Raw genomic sequence first — 13,899 nt, 5'->3', positions numbered from 1 at the left:
GACAATCAATTTCACATGCTGTTGTGCAAATGGAATAGACAACAGGTGGAAAGCATAGGCAGTTAGCAAGACATCCCCAATAAAGGAGTGGTTCTGCAGGTGGTGACCACAGACCACTTCTCAGTTCCTATGCTTTCTGGCTGATGGTTTGGTCACTTTTGAATGCTGGTGGTGCTTTCACTCTAGTGGTAGCATGAGACGGAGTCTACAACCCACACAAGTGGCTCAGGTAGTGCAGCTCATCCAGGATGGCACATCAGTGTGAGCTGTGGCAAGAAGGTTTGCTGTGTCTGTCAGCGTAGTGTCCAGAGCATGGAGGCGCTACCAGGAGACAGGCCAGTACATTAGGAGACGTGGAGGAGGCCGTAGAAGGGTAATAACCCAGCATCAGGACCACTACCTCCGCCTTTGGACAAGGAGGGACAGGAGGAGCACTGCCAGAGCCCTGCAAAATGACCTCCAGCAGGTGACAAATGTGCACGTGGCTGCTCAAACGGTCAGAAACAGACTTCATGAGGGTGGTATGAGGGCCCAACGTCCACAGGTGGGGGTTGTGCTTACAGCCCAACACCGTGCAAGACGTTTGGCATTTGCCAGAGAACACCAAGATTGGCAAATTCACCACTGGTGCCCTGTGCTCTTCACAGATGAAAGCAGGTTCACATTGAGCACATGTGACAGACATGACAGGGTCTGGAGACGCCGTGGAGAACGTTCTGCTGCCTGCAACATCCTCCAGCATGACCGGTTTGGCAGTGGGTCAGTAATGGTGTGGGGTGGCATTTCTTTAGGGGGCCGCACAGCCCTCCATGTGCTCGCCAGAGGTAGCCTGACTGCCATTAGGTACCGAGATGAGATCCTCAGACCCCTTGTGAGACCATATGCTGGTGCGGTTGGCCCTGGGTTCCTCCTAATGCACAACAATGCTAGACCTCATGTGGCTGGAGTGTGTCAGCAGTTCCTGCAACAAGAAGGCATTGATGCTGTGGACTGGCCCGCCCATTCCCCAGACCTGAATCCAATTGAGTACATCTGGGACATCATCTCTTGCTCCATCCACCAACGCCACGTTGCACCACAGACTGTCCAGGAGTTGGGGGATGCTTTAGTCCAAGTGTGGGAGGAGATCCGCCAGGAGACCATCCACCACCTCATCAGGAGCATGCCCAGGCATTGTAGGGAGGTCATACAGGCACGTGGAGGCCACACACACGACTGAGCCTCATTTTGGCTTGTTTTAAGGACATTACATCAAAGTTGGATCAGCCTGTAGTGTTTTTTTCCACTTTAATTTTGAGTGTAACTCCAAATCCAGACCTCCATGGGTTGCTAAATTTGATTTCCATTGATAATTTTTGTGTGATTTTGTTGTCAGCACATTCAACTATGTAATGAACAAAGTATTTAATAAGAATATTTCATTCATTCAGATCTAGGATGTCTTATTTTTGTGTTCCCTTTATTTTTTTGAGCAGTGTATATCTAGTAATCAAATATTGTAGCAATGTTGAAAAGAGTGCCTTCGAATGGACATGTGACTTAATGACCAAGTAACTCTATGTGGGAGGAAAAAAGGAAAGGGGGGAAAGGGTGAAAAATTTAAGATCTGAAAAAACAAAACAAAAAAAAAGAATAGTTTGAAAAGCAATTACAATATTAGGAAGAAACAGAAGAGAGGATTACAGAAGAGAGAATTAGAATTAGAGAGACAAGGGGTCAAAAAGGGAAGGAAGAAGAAGACGGGGAAGAAGGAAAGGAAAAGAAGTTATAAAGGACAGAAACAGGATATAGAAATACAGGGAAAACGTACAAGGATTAAAGGTATAAGCCTATTTAGAAGACAGAGACAATGGGTAAAAATTTAATTGAAAAAGAGGATTCTGCAAGGGTACATAAGACAGCATTGTTATATTAGAAATAGAAATGAACTTAGAAAATATGAAACAAGTGTGATTAAAGTGATAGATAAAATACTTATTGTAAGGTAATGGAATGTTTATTAATAAATAAATGAGATAAAAGAGAATGAAATTAGGAAAAGATGGAAACATTTTAATTGTTATTAATGATTTATAAAAATGTAAGTGAAGAGAAATATGAAAGAAATACGAAAAAATATGGAAATTTTATAAGTGTTCCCAAGGAAGTATGATATTTAATTGAAAAGAAATGTTAAAGAGGTTAATCAATATTAATGGAAGATTGTAATTAACATTAATGGTTGAGCTGAATTGGAATAGAATAAATGTTTTATGTACTATTGTTTTTAATATACATATTTTCTCTTTAAGAACTTAGTGCGTGTTTTAAGAATGTACCAAGCAGAATTCAATTGGCAAAAGTTATGTGTTATAAAATAGAGGTTAGATATCGAATGTTATTATTGTAAAGGCATAAATTGAAGTTTAAATAAGATTTGAATGGACAAAAATTAAAAGATACAAAGGTGTCATACTCCAATCAGTAACTACAGGGGAAAACTTGTTTAATGAGAAAAGAAAATATGAAATTGAAACAGGACAGACAAAAATATAAATATAATGACTAGAAAGATATTGAAACTTAGAAAAAGATATATAATTGAATTTAGAAAGGAATGAGATAATTAAAAACAAAGTTGAGAAAACTAAGAGAAGGGAAAAATCACTGAGAAAATGCTAAAATAGTAATAAGATATGGAATAGAATACAAAGATAAATATGAAATTGAATTTGTGTCTGTATGGAGGAGTGGTAACCTGGGATCATGCTCTTCTCAAAAAAAGATATTTTATTTGTATTATGTTTTGTGAAAACCCAAATAAAAGTTTTTACGAAAAAAAAAGAATGGGCATGTGACTTCCTGCATCAATACAGTTAAGCCACTCAAGGTCTTACATAGCTTTGATTTGGCTATCCTTTCCTCCCTGCCTCAAACAGTATTAATTATATTGCATCTCCTAAGCTTTTAGTCTAATCTATTTCAACAGATAATATAAGTAAAAGCATAAATAATACCATCAGTTGTGAATGAATGAAAAAGTGTAATAACAGAACATTTAGTAATCATAAAAATGCAATAACGCTTCTTATTTTTAGGGAGTAGTAGATTTTTGCTGGAAATATAAGAAAAAAGTTGTTGCTAGATGTAGTAGTGATATCACATAATGAATAGTTAAATGTGACACATACATTCTTGCATTGAATGGTAGTTAACAAATGTTGCTTGATAAACAGCTTTGGTTTTCATTTAATCTATGATAAATGGTTTGAACTAATGAATTTTAGTTCATCTGTTTGTGTTCTAGTTGACCTTTGTAGCATCTTGCTCTTTGGGATGCTTCAAGACTATTTATTATATTTTTTTAACTTTCTGAGATGTTCAATTTGCAATGTTCTCATAATTATGAATAGTTCTTCTAAACAAATAATTTATTTCCATTGAATAAAAGAATAGGAAAGGGTGTGGGAGATGATGTATTTAAGGGCTCCCCAACCTTTGAAAACCCATGTGGGATTCTGTGCGTTATCAGATAGCAGCATTGTTACAAAAGCTCTCGTGGGTTAAAAAGAGAAAAACTGTCCTGCAGATCCAGCAGAGCTGCTAGATATATGATCATCAACGTGGAGATGAAACAGGAGCCGCTCCTTGTTCCACTTTCAACCTAGGTACACTAAAAAGTCTTCTGGCATGGAGATTCTCTTCCAATTCTGCTCAATTCATACCTCATATGCACATGAAACACAAGCCTGAGAAGACTCCTTGTTCCTACTGATACCACTTGCAGCAATTGGACATGTGGGGGAATAATTTCTTGCTGCTTTCCCCCCAGACCAAGAAAGGGTTTCCAGCCAAAGATGGCTGCTTTTGCCTCCACTTAACTGCAGATAAATATGGGGTGCCATTTAATTTCCCTCTAATAGTGTATAAAATAGACTTTATAACCCAGTGGTTTTTTTTTTTCAGAGTTCTCTAGATTAAACATTATTTTAGTGTGGGTTCCTTTCTAATGAATGTAAACAGGACAGGCCAAAAGTGAGCAGCATATTGAGTCCCTAGCATGAAACTAGGCATTCCAAAACGTTATGCTGTTGCGTAGGTGGCTTCTCTCCTTAGCTGGGGGCAATCCTTGGCATGAAATATTATGAGCTACTTCAGTAGAACTTGACTTTATTACTATCACATTTCAGTTATGCATTCATTAGATACTGGTAGCATTTTTCATTCTCAGGAGACCTTTATAATTGTGCCTTCAGGCAGAATCTCACCTCTTTTGCTATTCTGGTCTCTTTTCTAATTTCTAATTGTTCAGGTTTTTAAACCAGTTCCCCTAATATCCAAACTTATCTATTTAATTCTGCTAAGTTGTTACAGACCTTACTACCATAAATTCCAAGATGATGTTATCAATCTTCTCTTGCATATTTCTACCTGTAGTTCTTCAAGTTTTGTGCCATTTCAGTTAGGCCAAAGACCAGCTTAGTGTGCCTTTTCCCCACCCACTCAGAAATTAAGATACCTGTGCTATCAGTTTTTAAAGTGTATTAATTTTCTTGCTCTTAGGATACTTGCTCTTTGAGTGTGATCTGGCCCCGCCTTTTGGTCTTCTGGAAGGGCCTGATGTGTATGGTTGGTGGATTAATAGGGAAGATGCCCCCATTGTACCATCCTTGCCTTCTGCTTTTTAGCTTTGTATCTACTGTTGTTAATTTAATATTATTTTTATTGGGAGCCACCCAGACTTGCTTTGCAGAATGAGATGGGCAGCATATAAATTTAATAAATAAATATATTTCTAACCCAGTGTTTTTTCAGAGTACTCTATGATAGGTGACCCTGTGTCATTTTCTTTGGGAATTGTGTCATTCTAGTCCTACAGCTGTCAGGCTTCTATGAGCAGGATTTGACTAAATCAGCCTCCTTACACTACCCATTTTAGCTCGGCTATTTTCAGCCTGACTTGGCAAAAGACTGCAGACATAGTTCAGTTAACTTTGAATACCTATTGCATATTTAAACCATACACAGAATTGACTGTCCATTGCAGTCGAAGTCAAGAATTGGCATATATTCCGAAGCATTTAAAGTCAAGGCTTCCTCCTCCTGCTCTTCCCAATTTAGGGTTAGTTGACATGGTACTTGGTGGCCCTGTAATCAGGGAATTGTAGCATCTTTACATTCCTAGTCTGGGAACTGCTAGTTAGTTCCTCAACAGCCTCAATCCGTACAAACGAAGCCTCATATTTCACTAGGTATATCATATTCTTCTGTTCACTTCCTCTAACCCTTTTTTTCTTTCTTTAAAACCTTCTTTTTCTGGTGGTCTTTTAGGAAGGCTTTCTGACTTTCATCTAAACATTCTCAAATTGTCCCTAATGAGAAATATCACTTCACCAGGCCTTATTATAACAAGCAGTAAATTCATGAACAAGATAAACTGCTTAAATAAATAGATAGATAAATAAATAAGTTGGATATACAAGGACATTCCTCAAGTCCCTTCATCTTCTCTTCCAACAGAGCCGTTTGTTGTCCATGTAGTTTATGCTGTCTTCAGGCAGAAAGACAAACATGGCACATGCTTGCTGCAGGTCACTGGAAGAGTTCCTACAGTGTCCATGGAGGTATGGCAACTAGATGAATCCACCGTCTTCTTCCAATTTCTTTACTAGAGACCTGTATAGCATTTTCCTACCTGCCCCAAATAATGGTTACTTCATTGTGAATGCCCACATCTGTAATACAGTAAACGTTTCTCCAGACCATGATAAATCCAAGGGATTGGAATTTATAGCAGGTTCTTTCCTCTGTGTTAATAATGAATGCTCGCATATTTACATTTGAAGAAATACATTTTACTACATAGTGAAAATAATTTTTTTTAAAGGTTAATACTTTGTTCACGGAAGTAACACAGATGTTGCCCTTTTATAGTATATGATTTCTAGGTCTAAAGAAGCACATAAATGCAATATATCGAGTCCAAGACTTTTTGCCTTAAACAAAGCAAATAGAATAAAATAAATACAACTAATGTTGAAAACTATGGAATACATAAGGTCATGGAAAGAACTTTTATTCCTGTATGTATGAAGATTTTATATTTGACAGTACGAATTTATAGTAAATCTGTTTTGGGATGTTTTGATGCTGATGTAGCTCTCTTAAAATTTCTGCAGAACAAAATAGCTTGACTTAGATAAAAGTGCCTCTTGGTAGTTCATTCCATTTAATCACATATAGTTCGGTCCTGATGCCATCACTGTCCAGGTTTTACACTTGCTAGAGGTTCTGAAGGACTCAACTGAAGTCCTAGGTCTGAAGTCCCATCTTAATATGAAACAGATAGACTTTGAAATAAGAAGATTATTGCACATTATATTCACATGAGATTAATACAGCATAAAATGTTGGGAATACTTGATGTTTGAAAGTGCAGTTTCAAAGCTGGAATTCACCTTGTTTAAGTGCCTTTATCATTTCCATACTTTGAGTTATAGTCTGTATTGTTGGTGTAACTAGAGAGCATTGCTGCTAAAGATTGCATTATGTTCTTCAGTGTATCCCCAACATTTCAGTACATAAAAATCAGAATTTTTCATGTATGAGAAATGCCCAAAATAATTATTATACAACGTCGGAATGACATATGATGTATAGCAACAGATTCTTGATATGTGTAGCCTCTCAACATTTAAATTATAATTTATAATACTATTATAATTTATTTATATTTATTAAAATTTATTATTTTACAAAGAAAGAAGGATGAAAGAGGGCTGAAAAATTTCACAGGGGGCGGGGTGCTTTACCTTATGAGATTAGCTTCCAGCTGTCACAACAGCCCTTGTTTATGTAGGTATTTTTTCTTTTTTAATTGGTTTGATGCAATAATTTCCTTAAAAACAAATACACAAACAGGAATATTAATATTTTAAAAAACATACACATACATAGAATAAGGTTAGGCCCAAGACATTTACTGGCTGAAGTGGAGCAGCTAATAGACTCCATTCTATATTGGCTGATTATACCAGATTATTGTATAAAAGTTCTATATATTTATTTCTTCATTTATTTGTTTATGCGCTGTCAGACTCCAGATAAATAAATTTGAATAATATTGATGGATATCTCCCTTGCAAACATAATTTGAAAAGGTCACCCTCCTTTAGCTTCATTCTTTTTGTATGATTATTAGCACAGCAGCACTAAAATGATTTACATTGAAGTACTCCATTAACTTGGGCTTACTCCTAAACCAGCCTTTATAGGAGTACAGCCTCATAGCTTCCAGTGTTTATATATTTTAAAAAGAAATTCAGTTGTGTTAAATAACAGTCTCAAGTAAGTGTGAGTACAACTGCAAACTATTATCATTCTTTCTCCGTTTCCTTCCTTCCTTTTCTGAATAGCATTTACATATTATAAAACACAACTCCAATTCCTGAAAAGCATTACCAATATATAACCATGCATCAATGCGCATAGCAATAGATTGTATAAAAACTTTTTAATATTAATGCACAATGGAGGTGATGCATGAGGTTTTTCTCTCTCCATTTGGTATTAGCTCCTGAAAAAAAAATGATGCAAGTTGTGGTTTACATCTATGCGATCTAAATTTGGTTAAATTGGGAGCAGGGTTCTTACAAATCAAAATAGCTTTTTTTGTCAAGTAGAAATTAGATCTTTGTGTTGTTTGAAAGCTGTAAATCTAGGCTTGGTAATAGACTTTCTGAGTCAGTGAATCAGGTGCTTCCTTAGCCCAAAGATTAACCTGGGTTTGCCTTAGTCTAGAATTCTCTCTCATGGGCATTGCAGGGAGAAAGTTGTTTCATCACACAAATGTTGTACCCTACCTCAAACGTCAGTACCCAAGAAATGGTGGTATTGTAGTTTACTGTGGATGCTTCTGTACTCTTTTCACTCTCATCTGAGCATTGAACCAACCACAGAATGAATCCAGTGACCTAGTAGTTAAACCGCCATGTCAAGGCCAAAAAAAAAAAAAAAGACTTGGGCAGATGATCCAGTAGCCCAATCAACCAATTTAGACCAGGATTAGGGGATTTCTTTGGGTTGGTGAATATATTGTAATTTTAAGAGGTTGGCATGAACTGTCTCACTCGATGATTGTCATGGGGGCAGCAGAGATCAGACTATTAAAAATGGTTTCCACAAGGCAGGTAGGTAGCTACACAATGGCCCCTTGTCAGAAAGTGAAGTAACGTACCATGCCATTTCCTCTAGGTCTGCAGATGCTGTTTGTGCCCTCAAATCCTTGCCTGTGTCATTCTGGGGCAAATGGACATGTCCAAAGCAAAACTATGGGCTGTAGTTTTTCACTAATTTTATTTTCTAAGAATGTCTCTAAGCACCCTTGTAGGGCTTATAGGATTGTTAGAAAAAAACTCCTACGTGGAATTTAGAGGTATTTTTGTAGTTAAAAAAATGCTGGAACCTGAATATTTGGTTTGTTCTGCAGAGCATTAACTTCCTAAGTTAAAAGCTGTTTTTTCAAGCCTGGTGGTCAGCAGCAAAGAGGATTTGGTAGTTTTGGTCATGTCTGGGGCCAAGCAGTTTCTATTTGAGATCCAAGGTGTCATTTTGAATGGTGAACTACAAGTAGTCCTCAAGTTACAACCACAGTTGGGAATTTCTGTTATAAATTGTTGAGGTTATATGCTGAGTTGCTGGTTTTAGAACAATTTTATAGCAGTTGTTAAATGAATCGTGGTTGTTAAGTGGATCCAGCTCCCCAATGTGTGATTTTGCCATAAATCAGCAAGAAATTATTAATCAGTGACTTTAGGATGCTGCAACCAGTCAAATACGAGCTAGTTACCAAATGCTTGAATTGTGATCACATGACCATGATAATGGTGTGACAGTTGTAACAGTAGCACTAGCAATAGCACTTATGTACTGTTTCACAGTGCTTTTGCAGCCCTCTCTAAGCAGTTTATAGAGTCAGCATATTGCACCCAACAATCAGGGTCCTCATTTTACTGATGAAAGCTGAATCTACCTTGAGCAGAATCAAACTGCTGGCAGTCGGCAGAATTAGCCTGCAATACTGCCTTCTAATCACTGCGCCACCATAGGACAGTTACTTTTTCCAGGACTTGTAATTTTGAGTTGTCATTAAACTTACAGCTGTAAGTTAAGGACTGCCTGCATTCTGCAATATTCTTTTATTGGCTTACATTCTGAGCAAAGCTTCAGTGCAGTTGAAATAAGAAAGATATTCAAATTATATAAGTGAAACATAATTAATACTAAGGTTAAATAGAAATAGACGTGATTGTTTTAAAGACTAATAACCATGGTAATTTTAATCAAAACCAGATGTTTCTTGTTAGTTTAAATAAACATCTGGTTTTGATTAAAATTACCATGGTTATCTTTATTTCTAGAAGAATATTTAAAATCAGCATTACGTGTTTTTCTTACTCTTAGATACTTCCAACTGCTCAGCGTCTACTTGATGAGCTGCTATCCTCTCAATCCACTGCCATCAACACTGTATGTGGAGCCCCAGGTAATAAATAATGCTGTGGATTTTATTATACTAAAACAGTATAATTGAAACAATGGTTTTCAAATATACAAATACATTTAGTTTCTAACATGGTAGCACTTTAGGCTGCCAATAACTAGAAAGCATAGAGATATAGCAGATTAAGTATACTGATCATGATTCTCTTGAGTTGTTCATATGAAACTTTTTCTTATTAAGAAGTAGGAAGGTAGGTTGTATCAAGTTTCAAATATATACTTGTTTCAGTATTTCTGAGGTAAAAATAAGGCTCACTCCTTGTTTTACCTGCAACCTTATAAGTAGAGGGGGAAACAAACTCTTTGGAACAACTGAAAGAACATTTCTGCTTTTTCCTAAGATCCTACTGCTGGTCCATCTGCCTCTGATCAAAGCACCTGGTACTTGGATGAATCTACATTAAGTGACAATATAAAGAAAACTCTTCACAAATTTTGTGGTCCCTCTCCTGTTGTATTTAGGTAACTGAAATTTTCTTCTTCCTTTACAATTTGTGCAGATTTGCAAAGTCCAATGCAAACACCAGCATCTTGCCTTTCTGGACTCTATTTGTTTTTGTAGTTTTAGAAAGACAGTAAAAGATAATGTTTTTTTAAAATTTAGGTGGAAAGCTATATATACATTTGATCAGCTATATTTCAACATGTGAACCATAAGTTGTATACAAATAATCCTTGATACATATCATTCAGCAACCATTTGAAGTTATGATGGTGCTGAAAATGTAAACTTATGGCTGGTCTCTGAAATTACAGCATTGCAGCATCTCCGCAATCACATGATCAAAAGTTGAGCTCATCCACATTTATGGCCACAGGAACTCTTCAATTCCCCCACCAATTCCCCCACCAACTCCTCCCCCGCCCCTCCACCCCCATTTCTGCCCTTTGGGGAGCCCTACAGTCCGCCACATATTTCTATTGCACTTTCTAGATGTATGGACTGCCACTACTGTTTTCCATAGCTGACCTTCGCCATTTTGTTGGATCCAGCTGAGGGTGCATCTCTGGGATGAACAAACCATTATGCTGAACAGGAAGAATGTAGAAGCTAGGAATCTCAAGGAGATAGCAGCCAAAAAAGGAACCTAAGCTGAGGGATAAATGCTTAGCAGTAAAGCCACAAAAGTTTGTATGGAAACATCTTCTGTATAGCAATTTTGTACAAGGCAGCTATAATGTAGCCACAGGCAGTCTAAAAAATTCTTGACTTTTGCATTGAGCACTGTTTGTGACAAGACTACCTAGCCATTGAGAAGATATATAACCTCTCCTATTTCTGAGAAGGAGACACTAAATTTGGGTCTCTCCAACCTCTGAATCATTCTCTCAATTCAATGGTCCAGTTTGAAGATACTATAAGGATAATGTGGATCATAAAAACAAAGGAATCCCCGTCCCCCTGAAGTACTGGAAAATTCTGCTTTCATATTGATCCTAAAGGAACTCCTGCCATTGAGGCTGCAATTCCTACCTCCTTTCAAAGGACAAGGATTTCTCCTAAAAAAAGGAGATTCAAGGGCCAGCCCTATAATTTCTAAAACAGCTATTGTGCTATTTCAAAATTCCTAGTATGTATAACAGACCTGAGCTACCTCTAGTTCAAGAAATCCATCAAGTTTCCTATTTTAGATTAAAAACAATTACACTACATTGAATTCATTCAAAGTTGTTCAATATAGCTGTTACCAGTAATAAATGTTGCTTTTTTGTTTTAGCTCATGGGAGAGTGGGTGAACTGCTCAGTGATTTGCTATGATAATTTTTGAGGAATTTTGGAGACTTACTTCTATCAATGTAATTTGCCACAATTAGTGGAACTTTCATCCACTAATAAGTACTGATGTGCTTTTAGTATTTATTTGTCCAATTAAAAGAGCTGTTATTCTATTTTTATAGCATAAGAATATAGACAGAATTCTTGAAACCAATTTTCGAAGGGGTCCTGGAAAGATACCTGCTAAATCATCTGGTCATTGGCCTATTTTATAGTTATGTAAAATATTGGAGGAGTCTGTCTGAAATTTTAAGATTTAGTATCAATAGTATGTGGATGACATACAATTCTGTCTGTGTGCATATTTTCAAATTGAAGCTTGCATGTAGATCTTATTTTGATGCTCAGTTGTTTGGGAAAAAGTGCTATGAGCAAAGCCAGAAAATGGCTGTGTTGAAAATACAACCTACGATTTCTTAAATCTCAGCCACATTATTTCACAATGTTGATGTTCCATATGCAGCTCAAAGGGAAAACTAATTTTAAAATCACAAAATTTAATTTGGGTGAAATAACTACAGTAAGCAACAATTGAAGAAGAGGACTAAAATGACACAAAAAGATTTAGTGGGAGGGAGTTGCCATACATTTGGTACCTGACTTCTTGTCCTTTTTTGATATTAAACAGTGCTAGACTCTTCCTGATTGGACAGATGGATTAAGGAGATAAAATCTATAAAGAAGTCTCCTACATTCAGAGTTTCATAAATTATTATCCGATGTTCAAGCATCAGTTTTAAGTTCTGCCATCTCCTCCCCCCACCCACTTTTTCCAACGGTACAGTGATGTGAACTCCATGTACTTGTCCTCTACGGAGCCCCCAGCTGCTGCTGAGTGGGCCTGTCTGTTACGCCCCCTGAGAGGGAGAGAACCAGAAGGCATATGGAACCTGCTTTCAATTGTACGTGAGATGTTTAAGAGACGGGATACCAACGCAGCTCCTCTTCTGGAGATCTTGACAGACCAGTGTCTAACATATGAACAGGTATTACTTCCTTTCTTAAACAAATTCTCACGGAAACTTGTGCATGGGATGGAATGGTCATGTCGCTTATCTAGAAATTTGAAGGAAAATGAAGAATTAGAAAAATGCCTAACAGTACAGCAATATAGTGTTAGAACAGAGGTGGCTATTCCACAAACGATTGTTTGGACACCATCCATTTCCATTTCTAGAATTTAGCCAATTTTTGGTGGTTTATTTTTTAAATGTGTTTAGCCAAAAAAAGAGGCAGTAATTGAAATACTATTTCTGTAAGGCTCTATTGCATATATATTCAGCCCATGTTTTTCTGTGATGGTGCTATTTTTGGCCAAATAAAGCAGGAAATTGGTGTGTTAAGACTCATGGAGGCAAAGCCCTGATTTTTGGTCTCTAATCCCACAAAAGAATGAAAAAATTCACTTCGACACAGTTGGGTTGCATCAACAGGAATATAGCAATGAGATCATAAAAAATAGTACTGCTCCGTATTGCGCTAGTCAGATTGCACTTAGAATGATGTGCTGAATTCTGGTTCTCTCAGTATGAGAAGGACAATAAGGAAAGAATGCAGAGGAGATGGGGGAAATTGTGAGGGGGAGGAGAGCTAAACCCTAAAAATAAATGGTAAAATAATTTTTAAGCTAAAGTTGAGATAGTTTAAGAGAGACATGACAGCAATCTTTTAATGTTTGAAGAACAAGATATGGATTTAATCTCCATAACGCTTGGAGGTAGAATAAAAATAGATGGATGGAAGCTAAACATGGACATCCATACTCAGGAAGATTTTTGTGTGTGTGAAAGCTATAAATAATGGAACATCCTGCCTCCTAGAAGAGAGTGTGGATGTTCCACTCTATGAGATTTCTAAACATTAGCTGGCTGTCCATTTGTCTGGGATGATGTGAGAATTCCTTCCATGAGCAGGTGATTGGACCAGAAGAGACTTCCAACTCTCTGATTTATAATGTCTCGCACATGTTTCTGACAATAGTTAGAATTGAAGAATCGTGCAGTCCACTGGATTAAGAAAAAATAAGTATGAAGTTTGAGCATCTGACATTCTGCATCATTTTGTCTACAGATAACTGGCTGGTGGTACAGTGTAAGGACTTCTGCATCCCATAGTAGTGCAAGTGGGCACACTGGCCGGAGCAATGGTCAGTCTGAAGTCGCTGCTCATGCTTGTGCAAGTATGTGTGATGAGATGGTGGTTCTTTGGAGACTTGCTGTTTTGGATCCAACCATCAGCCCTCACCGGTAGGTGTAATTCTGAAAGTCCAAAACAGAGAGGACCTTGGCAAAAGTCTAGTAATGGATACTTGCCTATTATTTTTGTTGTAATGTTCATATCCAGTTTCTTTGCTTGATTGCATCTTACTCCAAACATGGATGGGTGTTACATGGCATTGAAATATTCTAAAAACTTTTTGCCAGTTTAACCTGTGTTTTCTTGAATTCCTGTTCTAACTATTTGTCCTTAAAATACATAGTCATAATGAGTAGTATTGTATTTGCTCCCATGTTTTCTATAAAAATGTTTGCTTTATATTTTTATTAAGCATGTTTTAAATTTTTAATTAAAAACATTATCTT

The 13,899-nt window shown here is 37.1% G+C and overlaps 1 protein-coding gene across 4 annotated transcripts in view; it reads left to right on the top strand.

Moving 5' to 3' along the window:
- ZSWIM8 (zinc finger SWIM-type containing 8) overlaps positions 1-13,899 on the top strand; it is a 76,208-nt gene that overhangs the window by 28,014 nt on the left and 34,295 nt on the right. For 3 of the 4 annotated variants that reach the window (XM_026711050.2, XM_026711049.2, XM_026711048.2), the window contains exons 6-9: positions 9,442-9,523; positions 9,882-10,002; positions 12,102-12,303; positions 13,388-13,563. In XM_026711050.2, coding sequence (XP_026566835.1) covers positions 9,442-9,523; positions 9,882-10,002; positions 12,102-12,303; positions 13,388-13,563 — 581 coding nt within the window. Of the gene's footprint in view, positions 1-5,519; positions 5,604-9,441; positions 9,524-9,881; positions 10,003-12,101; positions 12,304-13,387; positions 13,564-13,899 lie in introns of those variants that run through there. The other variant, XM_026711052.2, reaches the window with a different exon arrangement.

This window comes from Pseudonaja textilis, chromosome 4 (genome assembly GCF_049901715.1).
Source record: "Pseudonaja textilis isolate UNSWEBS1 chromosome 4, rPseTex1.2, whole genome shotgun sequence".
In the NCBI taxonomy this organism is placed as follows: Eukaryota; Metazoa; Chordata; class Lepidosauria; order Squamata; family Elapidae; genus Pseudonaja; species Pseudonaja textilis.
The sequence above is the reverse complement of the archived record's forward strand: the minus strand, read 5'-3'. Positions and strand labels throughout refer to the sequence as shown.